This window comes from Psammomys obesus, unplaced genomic scaffold (genome assembly GCF_907164565.1).
Source record: "Psammomys obesus unplaced genomic scaffold, mPsaObe1.curated_primary_1811, whole genome shotgun sequence".
NCBI lineage: Eukaryota > Metazoa > Chordata > Mammalia > Rodentia > Muridae > Psammomys > Psammomys obesus.
Window position 1 is genome coordinate 21,558,909 of NW_026596101.1, and position 22,848 is coordinate 21,581,756.

At 48.7% G+C, this 22,848-nt stretch overlaps 1 protein-coding gene across 3 annotated transcripts in view; it reads right to left on the bottom strand.

Moving 5' to 3' along the window:
* The window catches only part of Fgd5 (FYVE, RhoGEF and PH domain containing 5), a 164,012-nt gene that overhangs the window by 99,180 nt on the left and 41,984 nt on the right, over positions 1–22,848 (bottom strand). For 2 of the 3 annotated variants that reach the window (XM_055628546.1, XM_055628545.1), the window contains exon 1: positions 989–1,125. The exons of the other annotated variant lie outside the window; for it this stretch is intronic. In XM_055628546.1, the coding sequence (XP_055484521.1) occupies positions 989–1,001 (13 nt within the window). In that variant the 5' untranslated portion in view covers positions 1,002–1,125. Of the gene's footprint in view, positions 1–988; positions 1,126–22,848 lie in introns of those variants that run through there. 3 annotated transcript variants of the gene reach the window in all.

Here is a 22,848-nt window from a genome sequence, read left to right on the forward strand (position 1 = left end):
CACACACACACACACACACACACACACACACACACACACACACACACCCCAGCCCACCACCACCACCACCACTAGCAGCAGCAGGATATGGTTCCAAGACAGGCAAAATGGTGGCTTCCTGTTTCTTTGGGGATGTGTGTTGGGAGTGTGGCATTGGACAGGGTGCTTGGTGAGGAAGGGGGCTCCCCTTCTGCCCAGTGATAGCAGTGAAAGAAAGCAGGGCGGGACTGCTCTTAGCAGGAGCAGGTGGGTCTTCTTAGCTAGGATTACTTGCCAGCAGATGCCCATCTCTGAGAACTTTCTGGCTTTCCTGAGCACAGCAGTTGGGAACCCAGATTCCAGGCACCGCCCGCCCATCCGACTGGGGCTCACTCTCTCAATCTGCTAAATGGTCAGCAGAGATCGCTAAATTTCTTTGAGAACACTTTTGTGTTTCCCGGAATCCCTGATCCGGTGAAGTCTGATTCACAGACTGGGAGGCAAGGGGGGGGGGGGGGGGGGACGCTGTTGCGCCTGGGAAAGGAGTAAGCTCTAGATCCCGGCCTCGGGCCCGTAGTGGGGCTGAGCAGGGGGGGTTTTAAGAGGGGTGCGCCTAGAGGAACAGCTCAGGCTTCCTAGCTCAACCAAGGGGCTCCCGGCATCTGATGGCAGAGCGGGGTGTGTCGGGTCCTAGAGTGCCAGAACATACTCTGGCGTCGGGGGACCTTAGCGGATCCGCCCCGGGGCCAGGCGCGGCCACCAACGGGCTAACGAGGACCTGCTGGGACCCAGAGGACAGAGGGGAAGAACTGGAGGGGTCACGACTAGGTCGATTTGGAGGGAGGGGTGTCCTTCACGGCTTCTAAGGGGACCCTTCCTCGGGAACAACGGCGGGGTGCGTGGGACAGAACCCCGAACTCTCGGGCTGCTGGAGAGGGGATCCCGGGTCCCGCAGGCTCCACTTTGCAGCGCCTGCCCCCGGTGCGCGGAAGGCAGCGCGGGCTCTTACCTGCTCTGTGCATCTTCCACCGTGGAGCCCGAGGCTGGTCGCCGCGTGCCGTGCAGGTCCGTCTGTCGGAGGAGTCCCACTGCCGCCCAGTATACCGCGCCCGCGCCCGCCCGGCCCGGCCCGCCCCGGGCGCAGCACTCCGCGGCAAGGCGAGGGGCGCTGGGCGCGGGGCTCGGGCGGGGCGGGGCGTCCGCTCAAGCTCGGGGCTCCAGGCTCCGGCCGCGCCTCCGCCCCCTCCTAGATGTTTCCTCCCGCTCCCGAGAGGAGGGCTTTTTTTTTTTTTTTTTTTTTTTTTTTTTTTTTTTTGTGCTGTCAGAGACCGAGGGTCCCGGCGTCCCCGCGCACACTTAAAGGGGCCGGGACTATGATCAAGGAGACCTAAGGAGCTGTACAAGGCTTAGGGACAGAGACCATCTATCCCTTTATTTTCAGATTTGAATGTTCATTCAGTCTGGGCTAGGCTCTGTGCTGACCACGGGATATCTGGATGGCTACAAGTTCTTGTCCTCACGGAGCTCAGATGAGGAGGTCGTTGGGGACAGAAGACAAATTAAACTTAACAGACACCATAGCAAAGCACACCGGCTGTGAGGAAAACCAGCTGAGGATCTCCATCACCAGAACTCAGGGAGAGTGTGTGAAACGTGCATTTCCGGGCCCTCATCAGACTCACAGAACCAGAGCAACTGCCATCACTTCTGGGAAAGCCAAAGCCAGAACCACTGGCGCAGAGTATGGATGGCTGTCTAATCAGCCGTCACCTCTTGGAGGTGGTTGGAAAGGGACATCTGGTCGCTGAGGAGGCTTGACTCACACTGTTCTTGGCCCAGTATTTCCCCAATACTGCCTGTTGATGACCACACAGATGCCTTTTCCCTCAGGGAGCTCTGTCTACCTACACACACAGTCCTGCCACCAGGGAGAGGGGTCAACCAACCAAGAGGTGAAGGAGATAACTTGAGTAGACTTGGAGGCATGAACAGGCATGACTTGTTGGAGGAGGACCAGTGAGAGTGTAGGCTTGGCCTAGAGTGAGCCTGGGGTTTCCCGACTGCACAGTTAAGAACTGAATTTGAATCTTTCAAATGACCTTTCCATCTCGGAGCCACCATCAGACTCCTAAACCTACAGCCCTTTGTGGAGAAATACGTGCGAGTCTGGAATAGAATTTTTTTTTTTTATGGCTGGGGTCAGCCAGATGAGGAAAGAGCTTTCTGTGTAAGCCTGGTAATCTGAGTTCAATCCCTGAAATCCACCTAGAGGCAGGAGGATAGGGTGGATTCCACAAGTTTGTCTTCCGGCCTCCACAAGTGCACCATAGCTCGTTTTGTATGCCTTCCCCCCCCACCCCAAACACACACACATGCTAACAATCAACAGATTAATTTGAAAAAAGAAAACAAAGAAAATGTCTTGCTGGATTTGTTACTAAGAGTTCTTGGTAGGTTTGATGGAGCCTTGATGGTATCAAGTTTTGATACCAGTGGTAGGGACTGACCACATGGTAGACAAGGACAGAGATGGTGGAAGTAGTTAAAGTGATAGAGATGGTGGGGATGACAAAATGGTGGGTGGTAAAGCTGGCTGGGATGATGGAGAGGGTATATATGGTAGAATTGGTGGGTTTTATCGAGGTGATGGAGACAGTATGGGTGATGGGCTTGATGCAGATGGTGGAGGTAGTCAAGGTGATGGAGGCCATGAAGATGTGGGAGCTGAAAACGGAGAGGTCAATGGCAGTAACAGAAGTGGCAGGGATGATGGAATTGGTGGAGGGATGGAGATGGTGTAGGTGATAGATGGAGAAGGATGGAAGTAATCAAGTTGACGGCTACGGAGTTGGTGGTAGAGGGCAAAGGTGTGAAGCTCAGTGAGTGGGTAATTCCTTTCCATATTTGATGCGAAAAGGGAAAATTAACTTGTTCTTTAGAATAAGCAGTGAAATCCTAATAACACAGTCTCAGCAGAATTAGGGAGGTAAGCCCGTGCTCAGCTACTGCCAGTGTTACTTTTGCTCTGGGGTTTGTGGGGTTCAGGGTAGGGGCAGGAAATAACCGGATGCTCTGCTAAGTCCGACCGAACACTGTTGCATGTGGGATTTGTGAACACAGCCCTAAGGCTAGTTGGGAAAACCTCACAGGATTCAACTGGTTCAGCCGAAGCCAGTGGGTGGTGACTGTGGAGCAATAGGCTAAGACTTGAACTCCTTTGGTTTTCCTGACGAGAGAAAATAGATCCCAAAGCCTTTGCAACCCTCCAGGGTGCTGACCATCATGGTTGCTGTTGGAGCCTTAAGGATTGCATTCTTGCTAAGAATCCTACAATGACTGTGTCGCCATTTTACAGATGGAAAACTGTGGCTTTTTGTTTGTCTATTTTTTGTTTTGTTTTTCAAGACAGGCTTTCTCTGTGAAGCCCTGGCTGTTCTGTAGTTTACTCTGTATACCAGGCTGACCTCAAACTCAGACAGCCACCTGTCTCTGTCTCCCAAGTGAGAGATTAAAGACTTGCACCACTAGCGCCCAGCTTCCAGACAGTTCTTTTTTTTTTTCCCCAGGCAGTTCTTAAATCCTATCCATCATTGACTGCTACTCCTGAGGTGTCTTGTGAGGGCACGAGCCTGTCCCTACTTCTCTAGAGGAGCTCTGCAAGGCACTAGGGATACCTTGAAGGCAGAGGCCCACTGAGGCAGGGTGCTCAGTCTCTTCTGCAGACCTCTCTTTCTGCTCCCTCTTTCTGTTTCTCTTTCCTCCCCTCTTGCTCTTCTTTTCTGAACCTTCTAGGGACAAACCATCCCACCTCTGCAGGAGTGTCATATCACCAGGGGTGCCAAAGGAGCAATCTCTATGCCCGCTGCAGCATTTCGGTAACAGCCAGGTGTAAGCTCTGGGCTGAGAGAATGGGGTGCAGAAGTAACTGGGAGGGATGCCTAGTTTGCCTTCCGGGTGAGAAGGCCGTGGCAGTGGTAACATATGCGCGTGGCCCTGTGCTCAGCCCTCCACGCCCTGCCTCCTTCTCGTGGCAGCACAACGGGGGGCTAGCCGTAGCTCTCACCACTGTGCAGCTGAGGAAGCCGCAGACAGAGAGGCCAGGATGCAGAGCAGGGTAGGCCTGGATCGAAGGTAGTGTAGCTCCCAGGCTTGTGCCTGCCGCTCGATTTCTGCCCGCTTCATTCAAGTCACCTTGACAGAATCAGAGCCAGAATCCTAAGCCTACCTTCCCTCTCACCCTCCTGGCCTTCTATAAAACATACCTGACTGCCTATCCAGCCAGGCCTTGGGGCAGGCTATAGGCATTCCATGCCCACCAGAGCTCTCGGGGGGAACTGGGGCAGCAGATGCCCACTGACACAACACTAATCAAAACAGAGAAGCCCACCTCCACAGTAGCCATAATAGCTCCCTGGGCTTCTAATCCAATCTTCCTCACTGGATCCTTCAATGTCCCAAGAACTCTCCTTCTCCCCATCAACGACTCCCTCCTTCATCCCTGTCTCACACCATTCTCCACATAGCAAGTATCTTCATTTTTTAAAAATATCTTTGGACAATCTGAAGCTCATAGCATCTCTGCACAAAACAATGTTAATGGCAACCTAGACCCAAAGCTCTAAAATCCAGCTACCAAAGCCACCACCTGCTGCCCCCACAATGCCAAGTCAGCCCAAAGGCACATGGGGCCATTCTCCGCAGATAAGCAAGCACCCAGGCTTTCCATACATACAAAGGAGAGTACCTGTCACCAAGCCTCCCAGACAGGCAATGGAACCTTTCAAGTGACCCCTGGGCCACTTACTGAGCCTCAGTTTTTCTGTGTGAAAATCATAATGGCTAGTATTTGCTGAGTACTTGCTTTGTGTATCCCAGTAAACATTTGGCTCATACTGACTTACACAGACCTTTAAACGACCCCAAAAGGAAGGCACTGTCAGTACCTTCTGTTACACAGGAGGCCATCACAGCACAGAGGCCAAGAAACACATAATAAGTGGGTAACTTTGGAACTTGGTTCTGGGGCTTGCTTTCTAACTCCAGATTGTGACACTGAACCACATTTACCCAGTGCCCAATAAATGACTATGGTCATGTCAATGTCTATAATAAATGCTTACAGACAAGAAGGAACTGGGAAACACAAATGGCAATCATAACACTCAGGGAACAGAAAAGAGCACTTATTGAGCACCTTCTGTATACTAGAATAGGTCAAGTTGGGGGTGGAGGTAGAGGGCATGATGGGAGCCCAACGGGAGACATGGGCTCTGGCCTGGGCTCTGCTTCCTGTTCCCACTGAGAAGAGGTGACAATCAACTTCATTTCCTGCCAAGGCAGAGGCCCTTCCCTGAGGGCCTCCAACTGCTAGCCTCTTCTGCCTCCCAGTTCTATGGCAGGGTCCCCCATGCTTCCAGTTTTCTAGGAGGTATGCCTTTTGTCACCAGAGACAAAGGTATCTATGAAATAGAAATTCCTCTGCCCCACAGCCTAATTCAGTGGTTCTTTACATGGGTCATTGCCCCTTTGCGGGTCCAAAGCTCCTTTCACAGGGGCCACATATCCGATATCCTGCGTATCCGATATTTGCATTATGGTTTATAATAGTAACAAAATTACAGTTATGAAGTAGTAATGAAATAATTTTATGGCTGGGGGAGTCACCACAGCATGAGGTCGCAGCATTAGGACGGTTAAGACCCACTGCTCTAACTGCTGTTTCTCAGGCTGTGGCATAATCGGCCTTCCCGGCTCTAGAAAAAGACAAATGTAAGCCAGATGCCTGCCAGCAGGGACAGAGTTTTAGCAGGGCTAGCCTTCCCTCTGTTGCTGCAGATACTGGTGGGGGGTACCAGAAGTTTCAGCAGGGATATCCTCTCACACCTTGCTGAACGAGGCCCAGAGAAGAACAGAAGACTTGGGGAGTCCTCCAGCCCCACCCCCACCCCCAGCCTTTCTCCCTGCCTCTCTGCCAGCCACAGGCTCTGTCATCCTGGGCAAGTCACTTTGCCTCTCTACCCTCAGGTTTCTCCTCTGTACAATGGAACAACAAAGCTCTCTCGAGGAAACAGTAGGTGAGTGTCGCACCTTCTCCCTTCTCTGTCAGGCTCTGGGTTGCTCAAGGTATGCTCAGCTTGGCCTGGAGCCAGCTACTTGAGACTGGGGGGGGCGGGGGTTGGGCTGAAAGCTGGGACTGAATGGAGCTTCAGGGGCTAGCAAGGGGGAAGCATTAGGCTGGGCTTAAACATCACATGGCATTTCCTAGGAGGCAGAGTAGGGTGGCCATTTCATGTCACAGCCCCAGCTGGAGCCAACACCTAGGAGGTGGAAGTGGAAGGCCGGAAGGCCTAGTGAGGGGTGTGTGGTAGCCACAACATGAGATGTGCACCATGGAAGTGCTCCAGCGACAAGACAGATGGGATTTTATTCTACAAGTGATGGGGAGTACGCCCTAGAGTATGGGCGGAGAGGGAGTGACGTGGCCAGACTTAAGTAGTAAAATGCTGAGAGGTGCTGGTGTGGCCAGGAAGGGACATGCCTGGAGGTGGAGTGACCCCAAGAGATTAAAACAAGGGGGCCATGCAACTGCTAGGCCTGAACTCTAGAAGTCCTGCCTTATAGTTATGGCAGTTCAAATGCATCCTGGAAAGGCTTGAGGGGTGAGGTGGGGCTTTGATCTCTTACAGAGCAAGGAAAGGCTGCCAGAGAGGGTCGGGATAGGAAGTGGGGTCCCTTAGCTGAAGTATCGAGTGTGTAGATGAGGTACATTTGGGCCTGAGGGGCAGGCAGGGGACTCAGCATTTGTCTACTAGGCCCTCTACTTGATCTCCAGGGCAAGGCGGAGCTCTGGGCAGGAGGGGGTTGGGGGCTGGGCAGGTCCAGCTTGGAGTTTTTATCACTGGGTGGGATTCAAGGTCTGTGGAGGAAGTGGCCACCCCCTTCCGGCCAGGCTTTTTTTTTTTTCCTTGCACTGGTGCTGGCCACGTTGGCTTTTTCCCGAGGTTCCATGTCCACACACCGCCCCTCCTGGCTGGCCAGACTTGGGCATGACTCCACCATACACCCACAGCAGGGGCAGCCAGGCCCTAGGCTTCCTGTCCCTCTCTGGGCAGGCCTATTGGAGGAAAACAGCACTCAAGCCTTCTTCAAAACAGGAAACTGCTCTCCCTGCTTCCTGGAGGACAGGAACTGTCCCCATGGCAACAGTGGGACAAAGAGGCCACATTAACCCTTCCCAGGGCAGGCCTGGCTTGGCGCTGCTTCTTACTAATGGCTCTGGGTATAGCTTCAAACAGGTGACTGGGAGTTGGCCACAGCAACAGCTCTCCAGTCTCACCGCCATTCTTAGGGCAAAGCAGAGCTGGGAGTTTAAACCCTTTGGACAACACAAGCTCAGGCCAGGCCATATGCTAACCGAGGGCCACAGGAGACAGCTATGGGCTGTTGTTGTCCCATTGTTTGCTATGTACCTGTAGCGAGTGGCTTAGGTTTCTCAGAATTCAGTTTCTCTTGCTATGGAAGAGTGGCCACCTCCAGGGGCTGCTGGGAGTGTGGATGGAGGCCACACATGTAGTTATCATTGATGAATGCTGATTCTAACCGCCTCCTGCTTCTCCCTCCTCTCACTGTGATAAGCACTGTCCTGGGGGGGAGGCCTGGAGGGCAGGAGTTTGCTGCACCTAGGACCTCTAAGGATATCAGAGGATGCTAGGTCTCAGTGATGGGAGATGTCAAAGCCTCATCAGATGTGGGTAAAGGGAACCCACAAGATTACACTAGGAGAAGGGACAGTGAAGATGTGTAACCACCATGTGGGGAAGGGCCTGCACTCTCTAAGGGACAACAAGGTGCAGGGAGAGGGAGAAATGGAGTGAGACGAGGGAGGGCTCTGGGTTTTCCTCTGGGAGCTAAGGAAAGACCCAGGGCTGGAGCAGAAAAATATCAGTTCTAATTTGCATTAGGGTTGGGCGATGGCTAAGGGGCAGAGCACTTGACACACTTGGCCTGAGTTAGTGAGTTTTGGGTTCAATTCCCAACAAATGGGTAGAAGGGAGAGAGGGGAAGGGAAGGTTAGAAATGGGGAATAAGAGAGGCAGAGGTGAGGGAAGGACGAAGAGAGGAAGGAAGAGAGGAAGGAGGAAGGAAAAAGGAAGGAAGAAAGGAAAGAAGGAAGGGAGGGGGAAGAAGGAAGGAAGGCAGAAAGAAAAGTAGGCAGACAGGCAAGCTAGCTCTCTATGGGTACTGGTAACCCAGAGTCAGAGACTAGGGACCCCGAAAGGTAATTTTTTTTGGAAGTTTGCCCAGAATTTGAATCCTGGAAAAATTTAAGACAAACCACATGTTGTGGGAGTCACTGGAGACCCTGTGACCCTAACAGGACACTACTCGGAGCCCAGCCTTTACCCTGCCTGGACCAGCCTGTCAGAACTCATTGCCTTTCAAAGTCCAGGGGCCACAGTAAGGACACCATGATCATGGCTCCAGGCACTGACTCCCCACAAGGCAAGAGCTGAAGGGTTGCTTTGGGATTAATGGCTCCTGAGCACCAGACTCTAAGACCCTACACTCCGACCCATCGTATCTGCTTCCTACCCAGCTTCCTCCCTGGGCTTGAGCCATGTCAGCCTCCTCTATTTCCAATCCTGCTGGGCTCTTTCATCCCTAGCGCCTCATACCTGCTGTTCCCACCCCTTGGTAGTTTTTCCTGAATTTTCACATGGTTAGGATGGCTCCCTTTACATGCCAGGCCCAGTATCACCTCCTCCCTGATGTTTCCTTGACATCTTCCAACTCTGTCTTATTCATTACCTCGTGTCTCCTCCTTCCTTGTACCCCTTTTGAAAGCACCACATCCCTTTACTCACCTGTGAACAGTAACTCCCCTTTGCTCATGAGCTTGGGTTCCAAGATCTTTCACAGAGAGTGTCAAACTTCATAATACTAAATGGTTCTTCCTACATTTACATTTCTGTAATAAAGGTAAATCTACAAATTATGAGTGTGTGAGCATGTGCGTGTACACACACACAGACACACACACACACACACACACACACACTGAGTAGTAACCACAACTAATTTTATTTAGCAGAACAATTATGACAATGAACCACAATACATTGTATTTACTTACTTTACTTAAGAACTGCTCATGTCTGGAATTTTCCATCTCTCAGTTTTGAACTGTGGTTGATTCACACAGACTGGAACTATGAGAAGGAGGCTTTGGGGAGGGAGTACAGCAAGACCATACTGCGCCTGTCTCCCCAGCAGAATGCTAGCCCTAGCAGACAGGGCTGAGGATTCCTTGCTGCCATCTCTACCGCCAAGGCCAGAGCCTAGCATGTAGACGTGTCCGTGGTGGCATCTGGCAAAGCTGGAAAAAGGATAGCCACACATCTGATCTTGGGATTCTACTTGCAGAAGGGGCTGGTGACTTTTCTCTGGAGGCCATGCTCTCAAGAGGAGATAGTGGGGACAGGAAAACAAAACCTCAACACTGTGCTCTGTAAGGCAGCCATTGACCTATGTTGGTCAGCTTTCTACCATTCTGGAAGTCCCTGGTAATCAACTGAGAAAGGAGGATGGTGACTGGGAAGAGCAGTTTGGTGGTTCAGGTCCCCAATCTGTTGGCCCCATCGACAACTATGGCAGGAGTGTGTGGGAGAGCAAAACCTACTCACCTTTAGGCCAGCAAGGGAAAGAAATGAAGAGCCCAGGCTAGGGTTCTATAGCCACAGGGGCATGCCCTCAATGACAGGAAGACCTACTGCTAGATCTCACCTCTTAAGAGGTCCCACCGTCTCCCCATAGACTAAGCTGGACACCAAGCCTTCAACACATGGGCATCTAGGCCCAAATCATAGCAAGTGTGGTCCCCAATAACTATGCTTAGAGGGATGTTGTGAGACTCAAAGAAGAAAACCAGTACCCATCTTTGTCTTCACCCTCCCACCAAGCCAGCAGAAAGGAACAGGGTGATTTGCTTTATGAGGGTTGACAAGGTCACTGCCATGGCCCCCTCTCTTAGGGTGGTGTAGGAATCCACCCTTCCTATTTGAAGAGTTTTCTGGGTGTCATGTAACAGTTTCCTTAGAGATAGATACAATCCATCCTTCAGGGAAGCCCCTTAAGTAGGAAGTTAAAGAACTCAAAATAGTTTCAGAAAGTCCCTGAAACTGAATAGATCCACTAGGGCCCTCTGTACCAGAGTAAGCAATAAAACCTGAGAGTCCCTCACAGACTCACTGAGCCAAGTTGCAAAGAAGACTCTCAGATAAGCAAAGGTTCAAAAATGACTCTTGAGATGAGGTCAGCAGCCCCGGAGAAGCAGAAACCAGCTCAGCCACCTGGAAGAAGTTTAGACCAACTGAAGCACCTGGAAAGGACACTCTCTAACCTGTTGAGCTTCCTGTAGGCTGTGTGGTATGCTCTAAGTTCCCAGTTTTGTTGTGCTGTCACCTATGCCAGCATAGGCTTTGAGCCATTTCTGGTCCTATGAGTAATCCTTCACCCAAATTCCTGAAAGTCAAATGCACTTGTTAACCAAATTGGACTTTGGCAGTGTTGTGGATTCCCTTTGGTGTGTTGTGGATTCCCTGTCTGGGGTGAGTAGACATGTGTGTTGTGTCTCCCCGGGAAAAGTTTTGTCACACAACAATGGGCAGGTTAAACTACAAACTCCAAGACTACACCAAGCAGGAGTCCCTGGGCTAGAATGAGAATATTCATTCTGGGAAGCAATGGGGTTCACTAAAGTCCCAGGACCCAAGGGGTACTCCTGAAATTCCAACTGTCCACCGAATGAAAAGCCACTGAACAATAACTGGCTAACTGTGTAGTTGTGTCTAGAGATAGGGTCCAGGTATACCCTGCATGCATAGCAAGCAGATTGCTGGGGCAGAGGGCGTGCCGAACAGCTGTTCATGGCCACCAGCACTGAAGCCTCCCAGGAACAGGGAACTCATGTCTTCATGGGGCCAACTATTCCCTGAAAGGCTGGGTTTGCAACAAAGAAGTGATAATGTCACCTTCTCCAATGTACCAGAAATGTAGTGGTCCAAAAGGGACCACTTTGATGAGCCAGTGGCCAGCCCAGATTTATGCACCACATTTGTGGGCTTTCTCTGCTGGCCAGACCCAACGGTGAGGGAAACAGCTCTAGAGAAACCTTCTTCATTAGCTTAATAACTGCGTGCAGCAGTGTGCATCTACATGGAGGAGAGCAGAAGCAAATGTAACCCCCGTCATGGGTGTCATTAATTGCTGTGCTCCCCTCCCACAAAAAGTACACTTAGAGAAATGAACTGGGCCCCGCCTGGAGACATCATTAAAGCTCCAGGCACTGGTCCAGTCATCACTCTGTGTTTGTGGGAACTCTGCCTGAAGAGTGTGGGCAGGGCACTGTCCTTGTGGACTCTACCAGGAGCCGAATTAAAAAACCCATGGAAGATTCACACAGTGTGAGTTTCAGGCAACACTGGGGTAACTTGAGGGCACTGGGGTCTGAGCCACAGCCCCACCACCCACCAGCAAGGAGTTTTAGGCCAATCTTTCCCTTTTCTGGAGCCTCTTGTCTGTAGAGGCATTTCTACCACCTACTGCACACATATGAAGAAGAAGGAAAGATGATGAGTCCACAGTGTGGCCTACTTCCTGGTACTTAAGTATTGTCCTTAGGAACAGAGCTTAGCACACAGTAACTTAGGATTCAACCATTAGCCGGTGGAAAAGTCTTAGCCACATGCTACTCTTTCTAACTTGCTGGCTAGTGTGTGTGTGTGTGTGTGTGTGTGTGTGTGTGTGTGTGCGCACACACACACACACGTTTGTGTGGGCATGGGTAGATATACATGGTGGACCACATGGCATGTTTGTCCCTAACTGTGAGGTGGACAGGAGAATTTGTACTGAGGTTCTAGAACAGTGGTTGTCAACCTGTGGGTCGCTGACCTTTTTGGGGTCTGCACAGCAGATAACCTACAGATAATTTACATCACGATTCGTTAACGTAGCAAGATTACAGTTGTGAGGTAGCAACAAAAATAACTTTATGGTTTCGGGTCACCACAACATGAGGAACTGTATTAAAGGGTCACAGCAGCAGGTTGGGTAAGAACTACTACCCTAGAAGTGTCTCACCCAGCATCTTCCCAAGCCAGGATTCCTGCCTCCTCCCCCTGCTCTGCACACTTGCCCACGAGTCCACAGTGACCCCAACCCCAGCCTGTTTTCCTGCTCCCAGCCAGAAGGTTGTGTTTACTACGACTGTGTTTTGTTTTATTTTTGTGTCCCAATAATTGATTCCCACAGTTCCAACAGGCGTCCTGCTGAAGGAAAACATGTTTTGCTCACTCAGCCTTCAACTTCCTTATGGTGCCACAGTGGGGAGAGCCCACTGCTCCGAGGAAAGCGTGGGGTGACTTTTCCCTTGGTTATTTTATTGTTTCCATTGCACGGCGGTGGGGGAGAGGCGGCGGCAACAAAACATGTTTTCCCTTTTTTCCAAAGGAAATTGGAGCTTCATGTTGACGACTTGTCTCAACTTCATTTTCCTTCTGCAATGGTCTTTGATGGAGATCTGAGTGTGAGGGGTAATCTTCATGATCAACTTGACCAGATTTAGAATCACTGTGTAAATACATAGATGTACACCTTTGGGTACATCTATGAGGATGTTTCCAGAAAGGTTTAACTAGGGGAGAAGACCCATCCTGAAGGTAGAGGACATCATGCTATGTCCTAGGGTCCTGGGCTGAATAGACAGGAAACAGAGAGCTAGGCACCAGCATTCATCTCTCCCTGCTTCCTGACAGTAGATACTACGTGACCAGCTGCCTCATACTCTTGCAGCCATGCCTCAGGCCCCAGTGGACTGTGTCTCCTTAAACTGTGAGCCAAAATAAACCCACCCTTCCTTAATTTGTTTTGTTTTGTTGGGGGGGGGTATTTTGTTGCAACAACAAGAAAAAGTAACCAACACAGAGGGTTAACACCATCACCACTGACACCACAGAATCCACGTTAGCTTTGTTGTCAGTCCGTGCATACTTCAAGCAGCTTTGCTGTCCTCACTTCTCATGTGTGTTGGGAACTGGCTGTGCATATTCATCACCAGTGTTCTGGCATGAGGCATGGCCACTGAGAAGTCGGCGAAGCAGAAATAGTTCAGGGTATGCAGTAGCCCTCCAGAATCATTCCTCCCCTGAGTGCCTGTTTCTCTGCACCATCCACTCTAACATCATCCTTTGCTGTTGCGCTGCAGAGTCCTGTTGTCATCCATCTGCTCGTTCCACACACATTGGCTTAATTCTAGACTTTCCACTCTTTTCCAAGTCTTTTTGTCCCCCTTTGCACCAAGATTGCCCCATCTTAACTACTAAGATATCCACCAAGACGGGCAAACTCTACTCGACACAGGGAGCTGCTGTTACCGACTACTTACATTGCTCCTAGTGTTTTGTCGTTACAAGTTGCATTACTCCAAGTCATAGTAATAAAAAAGCAATTCTAGTTGAGACTCAGACTATGCCAAGCTCTAAATGTTTTGTATAGATCAACTCATTTCATCTTTACAGCAACGCCTTGAAGGATACAGCTGCTAGAAGCTCTGACACATGGGAAACTCAAGGCACAGAAGGAAGGGCTGAGTTCCTTGTGTAGGGTCGCACACTTCTACATGACGAAGGTTGTAAGGCCAGGCAAGCTGACTGTGGCATTTGCATGTTGGTCCACCCGCCTCAGCCTCAGAGTGGGTACGGGCTGAGAGGAGACAGCCTTAAGGAAAGAGCAGAGGTGGTAATGCTTCCTTGTCTGTCAGACTTAAAGTAGCTCAGTTGCTGTGAAGCCTAAGGCACCTGGGACCCTAACCCTGCTTTACACTAATGACTTTAGGCAACTCCTAATTCGTTTTGACTCCCAAGCTTCCTCATCTGTAAAGTGGGAATGACAGATCTTCTGGACTGAGTCACTGGGGCTACTGGACCAAGACAGAGCCTGTTGGTGCAGAGGATGGCCTCTGCAGCCTTAGCAGGCTCCTCCTCAAGCGCTTAGTAGGCATGTGGGCCTTTTTCTTGTGATGGAGGAAATTTCTCAGATAAGAAAACTGAGGCCTAAAGAAGCCTAGAGCTATCTAGTAGGACCACCCAGAACCCACAGATTGTCACGAGTCAAAGCTCAGCTCAGAATGCCTTCACTAGGCAGAGTTGCCCATTTCCCTCCTTAAGGACAGCCCATTTTTCTACCTTAGGGGCCTCTCCTGAGCCACTGGCCTGATTCACTCTCTGCAGCATGACTGCAGTAAGACAAGGAAGATGCTAGCTAGTCTTGGCTCTACTGACAGAACTTGTACAAAGCAAGGTTGAGGGGTTCTTGTTGGTTGGATGCATAGATGACCGTTTCCTTGTGTGACCAAGCATCACAAGACAATAGGTTTCCTGGGATGTATGACTTCTGATATAAATCCCAGGTAAAGGGATGGAGTTTTTGGGATCAGCTTTGGTGTTCACCAGTTGGCTGAATCCTTATGGGGTTAGATCCTGGTCTCTAGGAACAAAGCTGGATGGAGCCAAGAATCCAGATTCACACAAACAACTGAAAACCTACCTTCACTGGAAAGAAGAAATGCAGGAGGGCAGGAGGAAGCTATGGCCCCATATGAACCTGCCTCCTCCCTAGAAACTCCAGGGTATATGGACCCACATAGTACACCCTCAAGAGAAGAGGGCATAACTCCAGCAAGGCACCTGCTGACTACCCAGGAAATGCTCAGAGCCATTAGTTTAATAGGGAATGCCATTATAACAGAGAATGGGGTAGATGTATCCAGTACCCTTTACATGTCACAAGGACCATCAAGGGAGGGTTAGGATGATTGCATCTCACCCAGCTGCTCCCCACTGCACTGAGAATAAAACTCCAGGTCCCGTAAGAATCAGCCAGGTCCAAATCTGTCTTGTCCTTCATCCCCATCCCATTCAGTTCCCCTCACTCATGCCTGGGCTCTTTCCTGTTATCACACTGCACCACATGCCACCTCTATCTGACCTTGTATGTTCTTCCTGCCAGGGATCACCTGTGCCTGGATCTTTCCATGGCTGCCTCCTTTTTTTTTTTTTTTTTCTTTTTATCAGTCAGGCCTCAGCTGAAATGCCATCTCCTTGGAAAGAATACCCTGCCAATACCATCCTATCACCCCTAGTAACCTCAATCACAGTGTGGGGGTAATTTTCATCCTACTCCACCTTATCTGAAATAGCTCTCTTGCTTGCTTGCTTATTTCTACCAATTGCTTTGTGTCTACTACCCATTACTTCATCTTTACTGGCTCCTAGGGACTAAAAAAGTGCCTGGCACACAGTAGGCACCCCATACATATTGTTGACTGATAGAATGCATCCTCATTATATAGGCGACAGACTGATTCTCAGAGAAGTCACTTGACTTACATGCAAGGTCATCAGCTGCTGAGTGGCAAAATCAGACTTATTCCTTGGCCCTATGAACAGCCCTGGCTGACGAAGGGGGTGCCTGATGGTGACAACTAAAAGCTCCCCAGCTCCTAGTCTAGGGTCTGTGGAAAGGTGGGGAGGGGCAAGTGTCCAGGTCACAGATTAGAAATACTTTCTAGCCCCTTGGAGGTTGTCTGAGTCATCTGTATTTCCTGGAGAATCTGGGGGCAGTGAGCCCGTTCGTCTGAATCCCCGTCCTTCATCAGAATGCACTGGCCAGCTATGGGGTGGGAGAGAGGGTGCTGTCTGCTGGGTGATCAATGTTAATAATAAACGTTTAGAGTTAATAAGCTCGGGTTAACTTCTCTCGCTTGGGTGACTAATGGGCTTCCCGGAGCCCATAACTCACGCTGTCTGGCTGCATCTCCCTCCCCTGCCTGGCTTTGGAGCCCCAGCCTGCTGTGAGATGTCACAGGAACAGCAGGGAGCCCGCTAGACTGAGGCCTTATTTATGGCAGCGAGCAAGGCACTTTGCGGCACTAATGGGCGCTTTTCTGGCTACTGTTTGGTTCCAGGAAAAGGAGGTGATGCAGTGGAGGAACCTAGCAGGAGGAACTGGTGTGATTTTTTTTCTCCTGTCCTCTAGCTTCTTACCTGCCAACCAAGTCCACCTGAGCTTTTCCAATAATCAGAATGTACAATGGATTTTAAAGTATACACACACACACACACACACACACACACACATGTGTATATATAAGTATATATGTATACATAAAAACACTGGATATATGTCAAGGATTGGTCAGTTCTTTTTGCAAATGTGTGAGATGATGGAGACAAGAAAGTACCCATAAAAGACAGCTCCAATATCCTTCTTGTTCCTTCTTTGTCCTAGCTCCAGAACCAGCAACATGGCATGGCCTGGAACTTGTCAGGACAACAACACTCAGGCTGTCCACACTTGCTAGGCCAGGGTCTGCATGTTAATAAACTCTAAGTGATTCTTATGCACATTTTAGTCTGCTGACCTAGAATGTCCTTAGCCAGTCGGTAACTTGAGCACCCCTTTCCTCATTGCTTGTCCAGAGCAGACATCACTAATCAATCATAGCACTCTTAATAGTAGAGCCTAGAAATGGCTTTAGAATTAATTTCTGCATAGCATTGCCAGGAACTCCTTCAGTGTTCAGAGTTGGCATGCAAAGCAATAATTGACTGCTACCCTGGATTAGAAAATCCAGTCCAGCCTCTCTGCAGAGTTTCTGGAACTGATTCCATTCACACAACAGGTAGAATGAGGCATAGGAAATGAAACTATAGAAACTGTGGCAGGGAAAAGTCACAAGGTCCAGTGAGTCATAGGATTCCTATTAGTATGAGTGAGAGGACCACTGAGCGATGGAGCTTCTGTTGGAAAGAGCACAGTAAAGCTCCCCCCGGGCAGGGAGAAGATGACCTTCCCCCCAGTCCTTGAATTGATTCCTGCCTTGGTGTCTTACAACAGTGTGATGAGATAGCGTAACAGGCAATGCACCACAGGAACTGATCAAAATGACATTTAAAGCTAGGGAGATGGCTCAGTTGATAAGGTGAGAGCCAGAGTTCAGATTCCCTGGAGCTCACGTAAAAGACAGGTGAGAATGACAGCCACTTCATAATCCTAGTTCTTGGGAGGCAGAGACAAAGAACTCCTAGGAAAGCTGGCTAGCTAAACTAGCCAAATTCAGCAAGCTTTGGGTTTGGTGAAAGACTCAGTAACTATAAGGCAGAGAGCGACTGAGCAAGACACCTGATATCAATCTTTGGCTTCTACACGCTCTCGTGCACAGGGGCATGGACAGCTACACACATGTGCCCACACAAATGACAATGCACCTGCACACATGCATGCACGCCACATACACAGGCCAAAGACAAAGAGATTTTCCAGAGGAGCATGTCCTGAAGAGACTGTGGGAGCTCCAGCAGCTCGCGCAGGTCCGTCGTTGCCGACACGACAGTGGCTGCTCTACCTCCATCCACTCCACCATCGCCCTATCCATCCACGTTCACATTCGCTTGTGTTTTGCCAACAAAGGTTCTTGCACACAGCATCCCTGCGCCTGTAGATGGCTTTGCAGAATCACTTCTCCAACATGGAATTACTAGATCGAAGGGCATACGACATTTTAAACTTTAATACAGATGGCTGTCCCCAAAGATTGTTTAGCTCACACTAACAGCAGTGTCAAAACTGCCTGCTGCCCTGCTCTTTGCTGGTACTGGTTGTCATCAATATTTCATATTTTCTCCAATCTGATGTGAGAAAAATGGCATTCTATTGTTCTTTTAATTTGCATTTCCATGACTGCCTGGAAGACCCACATCTTTCACTTGTTTATTGGCCATTTGCATTTCTGTGTCAACAGAATGGCCTAATCATATTCTTTGACCATGTCTTCCTTATTTTGTTATGCATTTTTATTACCAATTTCTCTTTGTGGGTTGGGAATATTAACTCATTTTCTTATGCGAAGTCTACTTCTGTGTCAAAAAGACATCTGCCAGCTTTGTGGATAGATTGTCATAGGAAAAAGAAAAAAAAAAACCATAGGAACAAATTACAGATTCTAGCTCTTGGGTCTTTGAGCCCACACTGTCCTAGATGGAGGAGATGGGATGGCTGATCAGGGTGGCTAACCATTTATGATATCAGGTTGGTGAGTTCAGGGGACAATAGCATGTGACTGCTAAGAAAGCTAAAAAGGAGCTTTCCATAAGATGGAGGGCTTTAAATGGTTGGGTTTGCCTACCTCCAGGCAAGAAGTCAGTTCTGGAGAACGGTGAAAGGGCTTCTATTGAGGAACTTGGTCCTGCTTAGCCTGGAGCAAGGAGATCCCAAGATGTTGGAACACAGAGGCTGATGAGGGGGTCAGAGCAGGAGCTGTGACACAAGGTCCCAATGACAGGGAGGATGGGTCATCCTCCTGGCTGTTTGCACCCAAACACTTCTGCTGTGCTTTATCTACTCACAGTATCCTCCATCTCCAACATGCTATGCATGTTATTCATTTTGCATACCATATTCCCTTACCAGAACGTCAGCTCTGCTAGGACAGCTTTTGCCTGCTCTGTTCAGGGCTGTATCTTCTCCATAAACATTGTTATCTTTCCTGTCTGCTTTGCAGAAGCAGGGCTAGTTGTATAACAGAGAGCGCCCCCTAGGAGAGGTAGGCAAGCAAAACATGCCTGGCTATGTTGCAGACTTTCTGTGCAGAGGACCCAGCCTTACCTCTGGTTCTTCCACCAAGGTGAGGTCTGGAACACAAACCCATGGGGCTATTCGGGCTGTAAGCCAGCCATCTAACACACTGGAGCTCTCCAACTGGGTCAGCTCCTGTTTATGTCCAGGCTGGTTCTGTACCCAGCTCTCTGACTTCAGCTCTCCTACAGTGGGAGGAGGCTGTGTTTTGGAAAATCAATCGACATCACACTAGACTGAAAATATCTCAAAACACCACTTGTAACTTCCTCCTGTGCCAGGAGGCCCCCACCCAAGAGTGTAAGCAGCCTTTCCCTGGCTGTTGATTTTCTAGAAAGGCTCTTCTATCCCTAGACACAGGGAATTTCCAGTATTTTTATTTCCTTTTCTCTCTCTTTTTTTTTTCTTTCTTGTCTTTGGCTGCCCCCATTGTGTTGTCCTGACACAGCCAGCAGTGTTGCGCCTGCACTGTTGAGCCTGCAGCCCTGGGAGGGCCACTAGGCTCAGACAGCAACACTGGTTCCTTAGGCTCAAGAACAATGCCTCCATAATTCATTGAGCACTCCCCTTGGATGACTTTTTCCTGTTGCTGATTGTCTGTGAGTTCCAGGCTTGCACAAACTGCTTTTTCCTGCAGCTAAATTTAAAAAGGCCAGACCCTGGAAACAGTGTACCAGGCTGGCCTCATTGCAAGGGCAAAGGTGGTGTGATGGATATTTTTGTCAACTTGACTACATCTGGAATTAACTAAAACCCAATCAGTTGGGATCACCTGTGATTGAGTCTTTCGATTGAATCTTTTGAGGTGGGTGGACCCATCCACACCTTCTGGGGACAGCCTATATAAAGCAAATGGAAGAAGAAAGCATTTGCTTTTTGCCTGTCTGCCCTCACACTCACTGGCAGGTTTATTCCTTCACTAGTATTAGAGCCTGCTTCTTGGAGATTACAGCCTACACTGAAGACCAGCTGAGATATTCAACTTCATGGACTGAGAAACTACTGCATTCTTGAACTTCCCACCAGAAGACAACCATTGTTGGAAAAGTTAGACCATAACCTAAAAGCCACTGTAATAAATCTCTCTTTCTCTGTGTATTTCTCTCTCTCTGTGTGCATGTATGTGTGTGTGTTCTTTTTATCAGTTGTTTCTGTAGAGAACCTGGACTAATATATATTTTGGTGCCAGAAGTGGTTCCAGGACAACAGAAGCATAGAAGGATTTTTTTTTAAGTTTCTGGAACAGGCTTTCCAATTTGCTGACACCTACAGTTGCTGAAGTCTCTCTGGGAAGCCTGGAGAGTACTGAAAGTCCATGGTGTAAACTGTTTTACAAACTTAAGGAGACAAATACACTTGATTATCCCAATTCATCAATTTTGAGAGGCAACTCTGTACATAAAACTTTTGAGGTTGGTTGCTCTTAGCATCTCTGGATAAATAAATAAAAGGAAAAGCATGAGCTCTGTAATAAAATTAACCCATTTCCAGCACCTCAGAATACAGTGAAGGACAACAATAAACTTAGTGACAAAATTGACCAGCCCCAGATGTATATAAACAATCTAAAGGTGTCTGTGTGTGCCTCCTCTCCAGCACCCACGGAGGTCATGTTGTGAAAAATCAAACGGATGCCTTCATTATATGAATGAATTGGATGACTTACAATGAATAATCATACCCCACCTTGGAGAGTGTAGGCAGTTAAAGGCATTAATTGGTAAAGAATAGGATCCTATGACACAATGGAGATGTGTGGGAGGAGCCTACTAAGGCTGAGAACTTCGAACCCTCAGATCCTCAAGGCTTTTTCTCATCTTAGGAAGAAATCTCTCTACCCTTAGCAGAAAATGTGCCCACACTCCCAACACCTGAATTAATGCTTTTTCCACATTTGCATAAGGAAAGTAATGTCTGCTAAGCCAGCAGTGACTTTCCCTGAAGGAGATGCCAGACATAACACCACTGATGTTCCTCAGGGCCCATCAATAGCATATGTATGTACACACATATTCTGGTTATAGGTCTAGAGGCACTGGCTGATCGGTCATGGTGTTCTCAGACTGTAGGGTCAAAGAAGCTGCTGCTCAGTTGGATGAATTAAAAGTGATGGGTTTATTTGGTTTCCAAGTAGCAGGGGCTAGTTAGCAGTGCTGAATCACCAAAGGCAAGGCAATCATAGTTATCATAATAGGCAGCATAGGCAATGTCCATAATGGCCTGATCCATAACGGTCAGCACAAGTAAGCTGATTTTTTTTTTATGGTAGCATGACTCATGGACCTTTGGTATTGGCTAATCGGGCATGGTGTTGCCAGGTGTGAAATAGAAAAACCTATTTCATTTTTGTTTGATCTATATAAGCAGAAAAATCCTCAAACAAAATTTTTAAAAGGATACTTTGAATTATAGCAATAGGGAATCTTGGTCTGTGAACCTATATCTAGACATAAGCCAGTTTGCAGACCAGAACCCTTTGAATGAAGAGAAGAGGCCAGATACCCCTGAAGAAGGACTTGATAAAATTCCTAAGAATTTTACTGTTAGTTTTTCTGTAGTCCTTCTCCAGAGGAACCTATGGACTTCTATACACACAGACATGCACACACACACACACAAACTCTAGCTCCTGGAATCCCATGTTCCTCAGAACTCTAGAACCTTCTCCAGAAACCCTGGAATGTTCTTGCCACCTTTCCCCCTCTCACCTCACAGGTGGTCAGTTAAGAAATCTTAGCTTGATTTCTAAAACATATTCATACTTCTCCTGCCTCCATCTTGTGCCAGACACTGTTCTTGCTGGCAGCCTCGGGGACCATATCCAAACTATACTGGCTATGGCCTTTCCTTGCTCAGCACTTCTGTGGCTCTTCCTCCCTGGAGTAAGAGCCAAAGTCCTTTCAGGACCCCAAGCCCCCTCCTCCAAGGCTGTTGCCCCCTTAAGACTCACCTTCCCCCTCACTGGCTCCTACTCCTTTGTCCTAATTCCCTGAGACCTGGCAAATCATTGTTCGATCACTGCCACAAGCATGTACTCACCCCAGTTGGGACCTTTGCCTAGACGGCTTTCCTCTCAAAAATCTGCAAGGCTCATCTCTCACTTCCTTTAGGGCTTTGTTCAAAAGTCATGCTTCCAGCCAGGCTCTCCTTCATTGTCTCCATGGCTTTTGTAAATACTGGGATACACCATACATTATACTGACTGGGTCTGGTGTCTCTCCCCACAGGACAGGGGATGGTTTCCTGTCTGGTTTATTGCTTGTGGTTAGATAGGAGCCACACACTTGAGTGCACACAAATATGTTGCATTTCAGTTGGAAGAGACTCTTGCTTCCTGGGAAAATCAGCTGACACTTACATGGTCATCTTAGTACAGCCCTACTCAGCACCATTGGTGGCTTTAGGGGGCACAGTGGAGCCTGGCATTCCATTGTTGTCTTCTGGAGAAATTACTATCTCAAATACCTGACATACATATACAAACAAGCAAACAACAAAAAGAAAACCCCAAATACCTGGCAAAAGCAAATTAAGGAAGGAGAGCCTATCTATCATGGCAGGGAAATCATGAAACTCCTGTTTTCAGCAAGAGCATGAAAACAGTTTGCCACATTGTGTCCACAGCTGGGGAGAAGAAGCATGATGGAGGTTGGTGTGCGCTTCTCCTTTACATGTAGTCTGAGGCCTCAGCACAAGGTCTGACATCACTCAGACTTAAGAGTGGGTCTTCTCGGTTAAGCTAACGTAGATAATAACCTCTCGCAGACATTCGCACAAGTTTGTTTACATGATTGTTGGAAATCCTACTAAGCTGATAAGCAAGCTGCTAACTATCATGTATCTCATTCCTTTTCTCTCTCCTCCTTTTTTCATTTCCTGTTTTAATCTCAGCCCCAAATGCAAGCTTTGTGGTCAAAAGGCTTGAGTTGTAATGTTTTCTCAAGCAGTTGCATCAGCTTGCATTCCCACCAGCCATGAGAAAGGCTGCGGACTTAGTGGCTTTGGGCAAACGACTTAACATCTTAGAAATGGCAGAGCAGAGCTTGGAGACACCTCCAGACCTCCAGACAAACTATATTACAACTAACATCAAGTCTCTGGCCATGCTGAAGGACAAGCAAACAGATCAATGAAACAAAACAGAGAACCCATACATAAACCCACACAAATATTGTC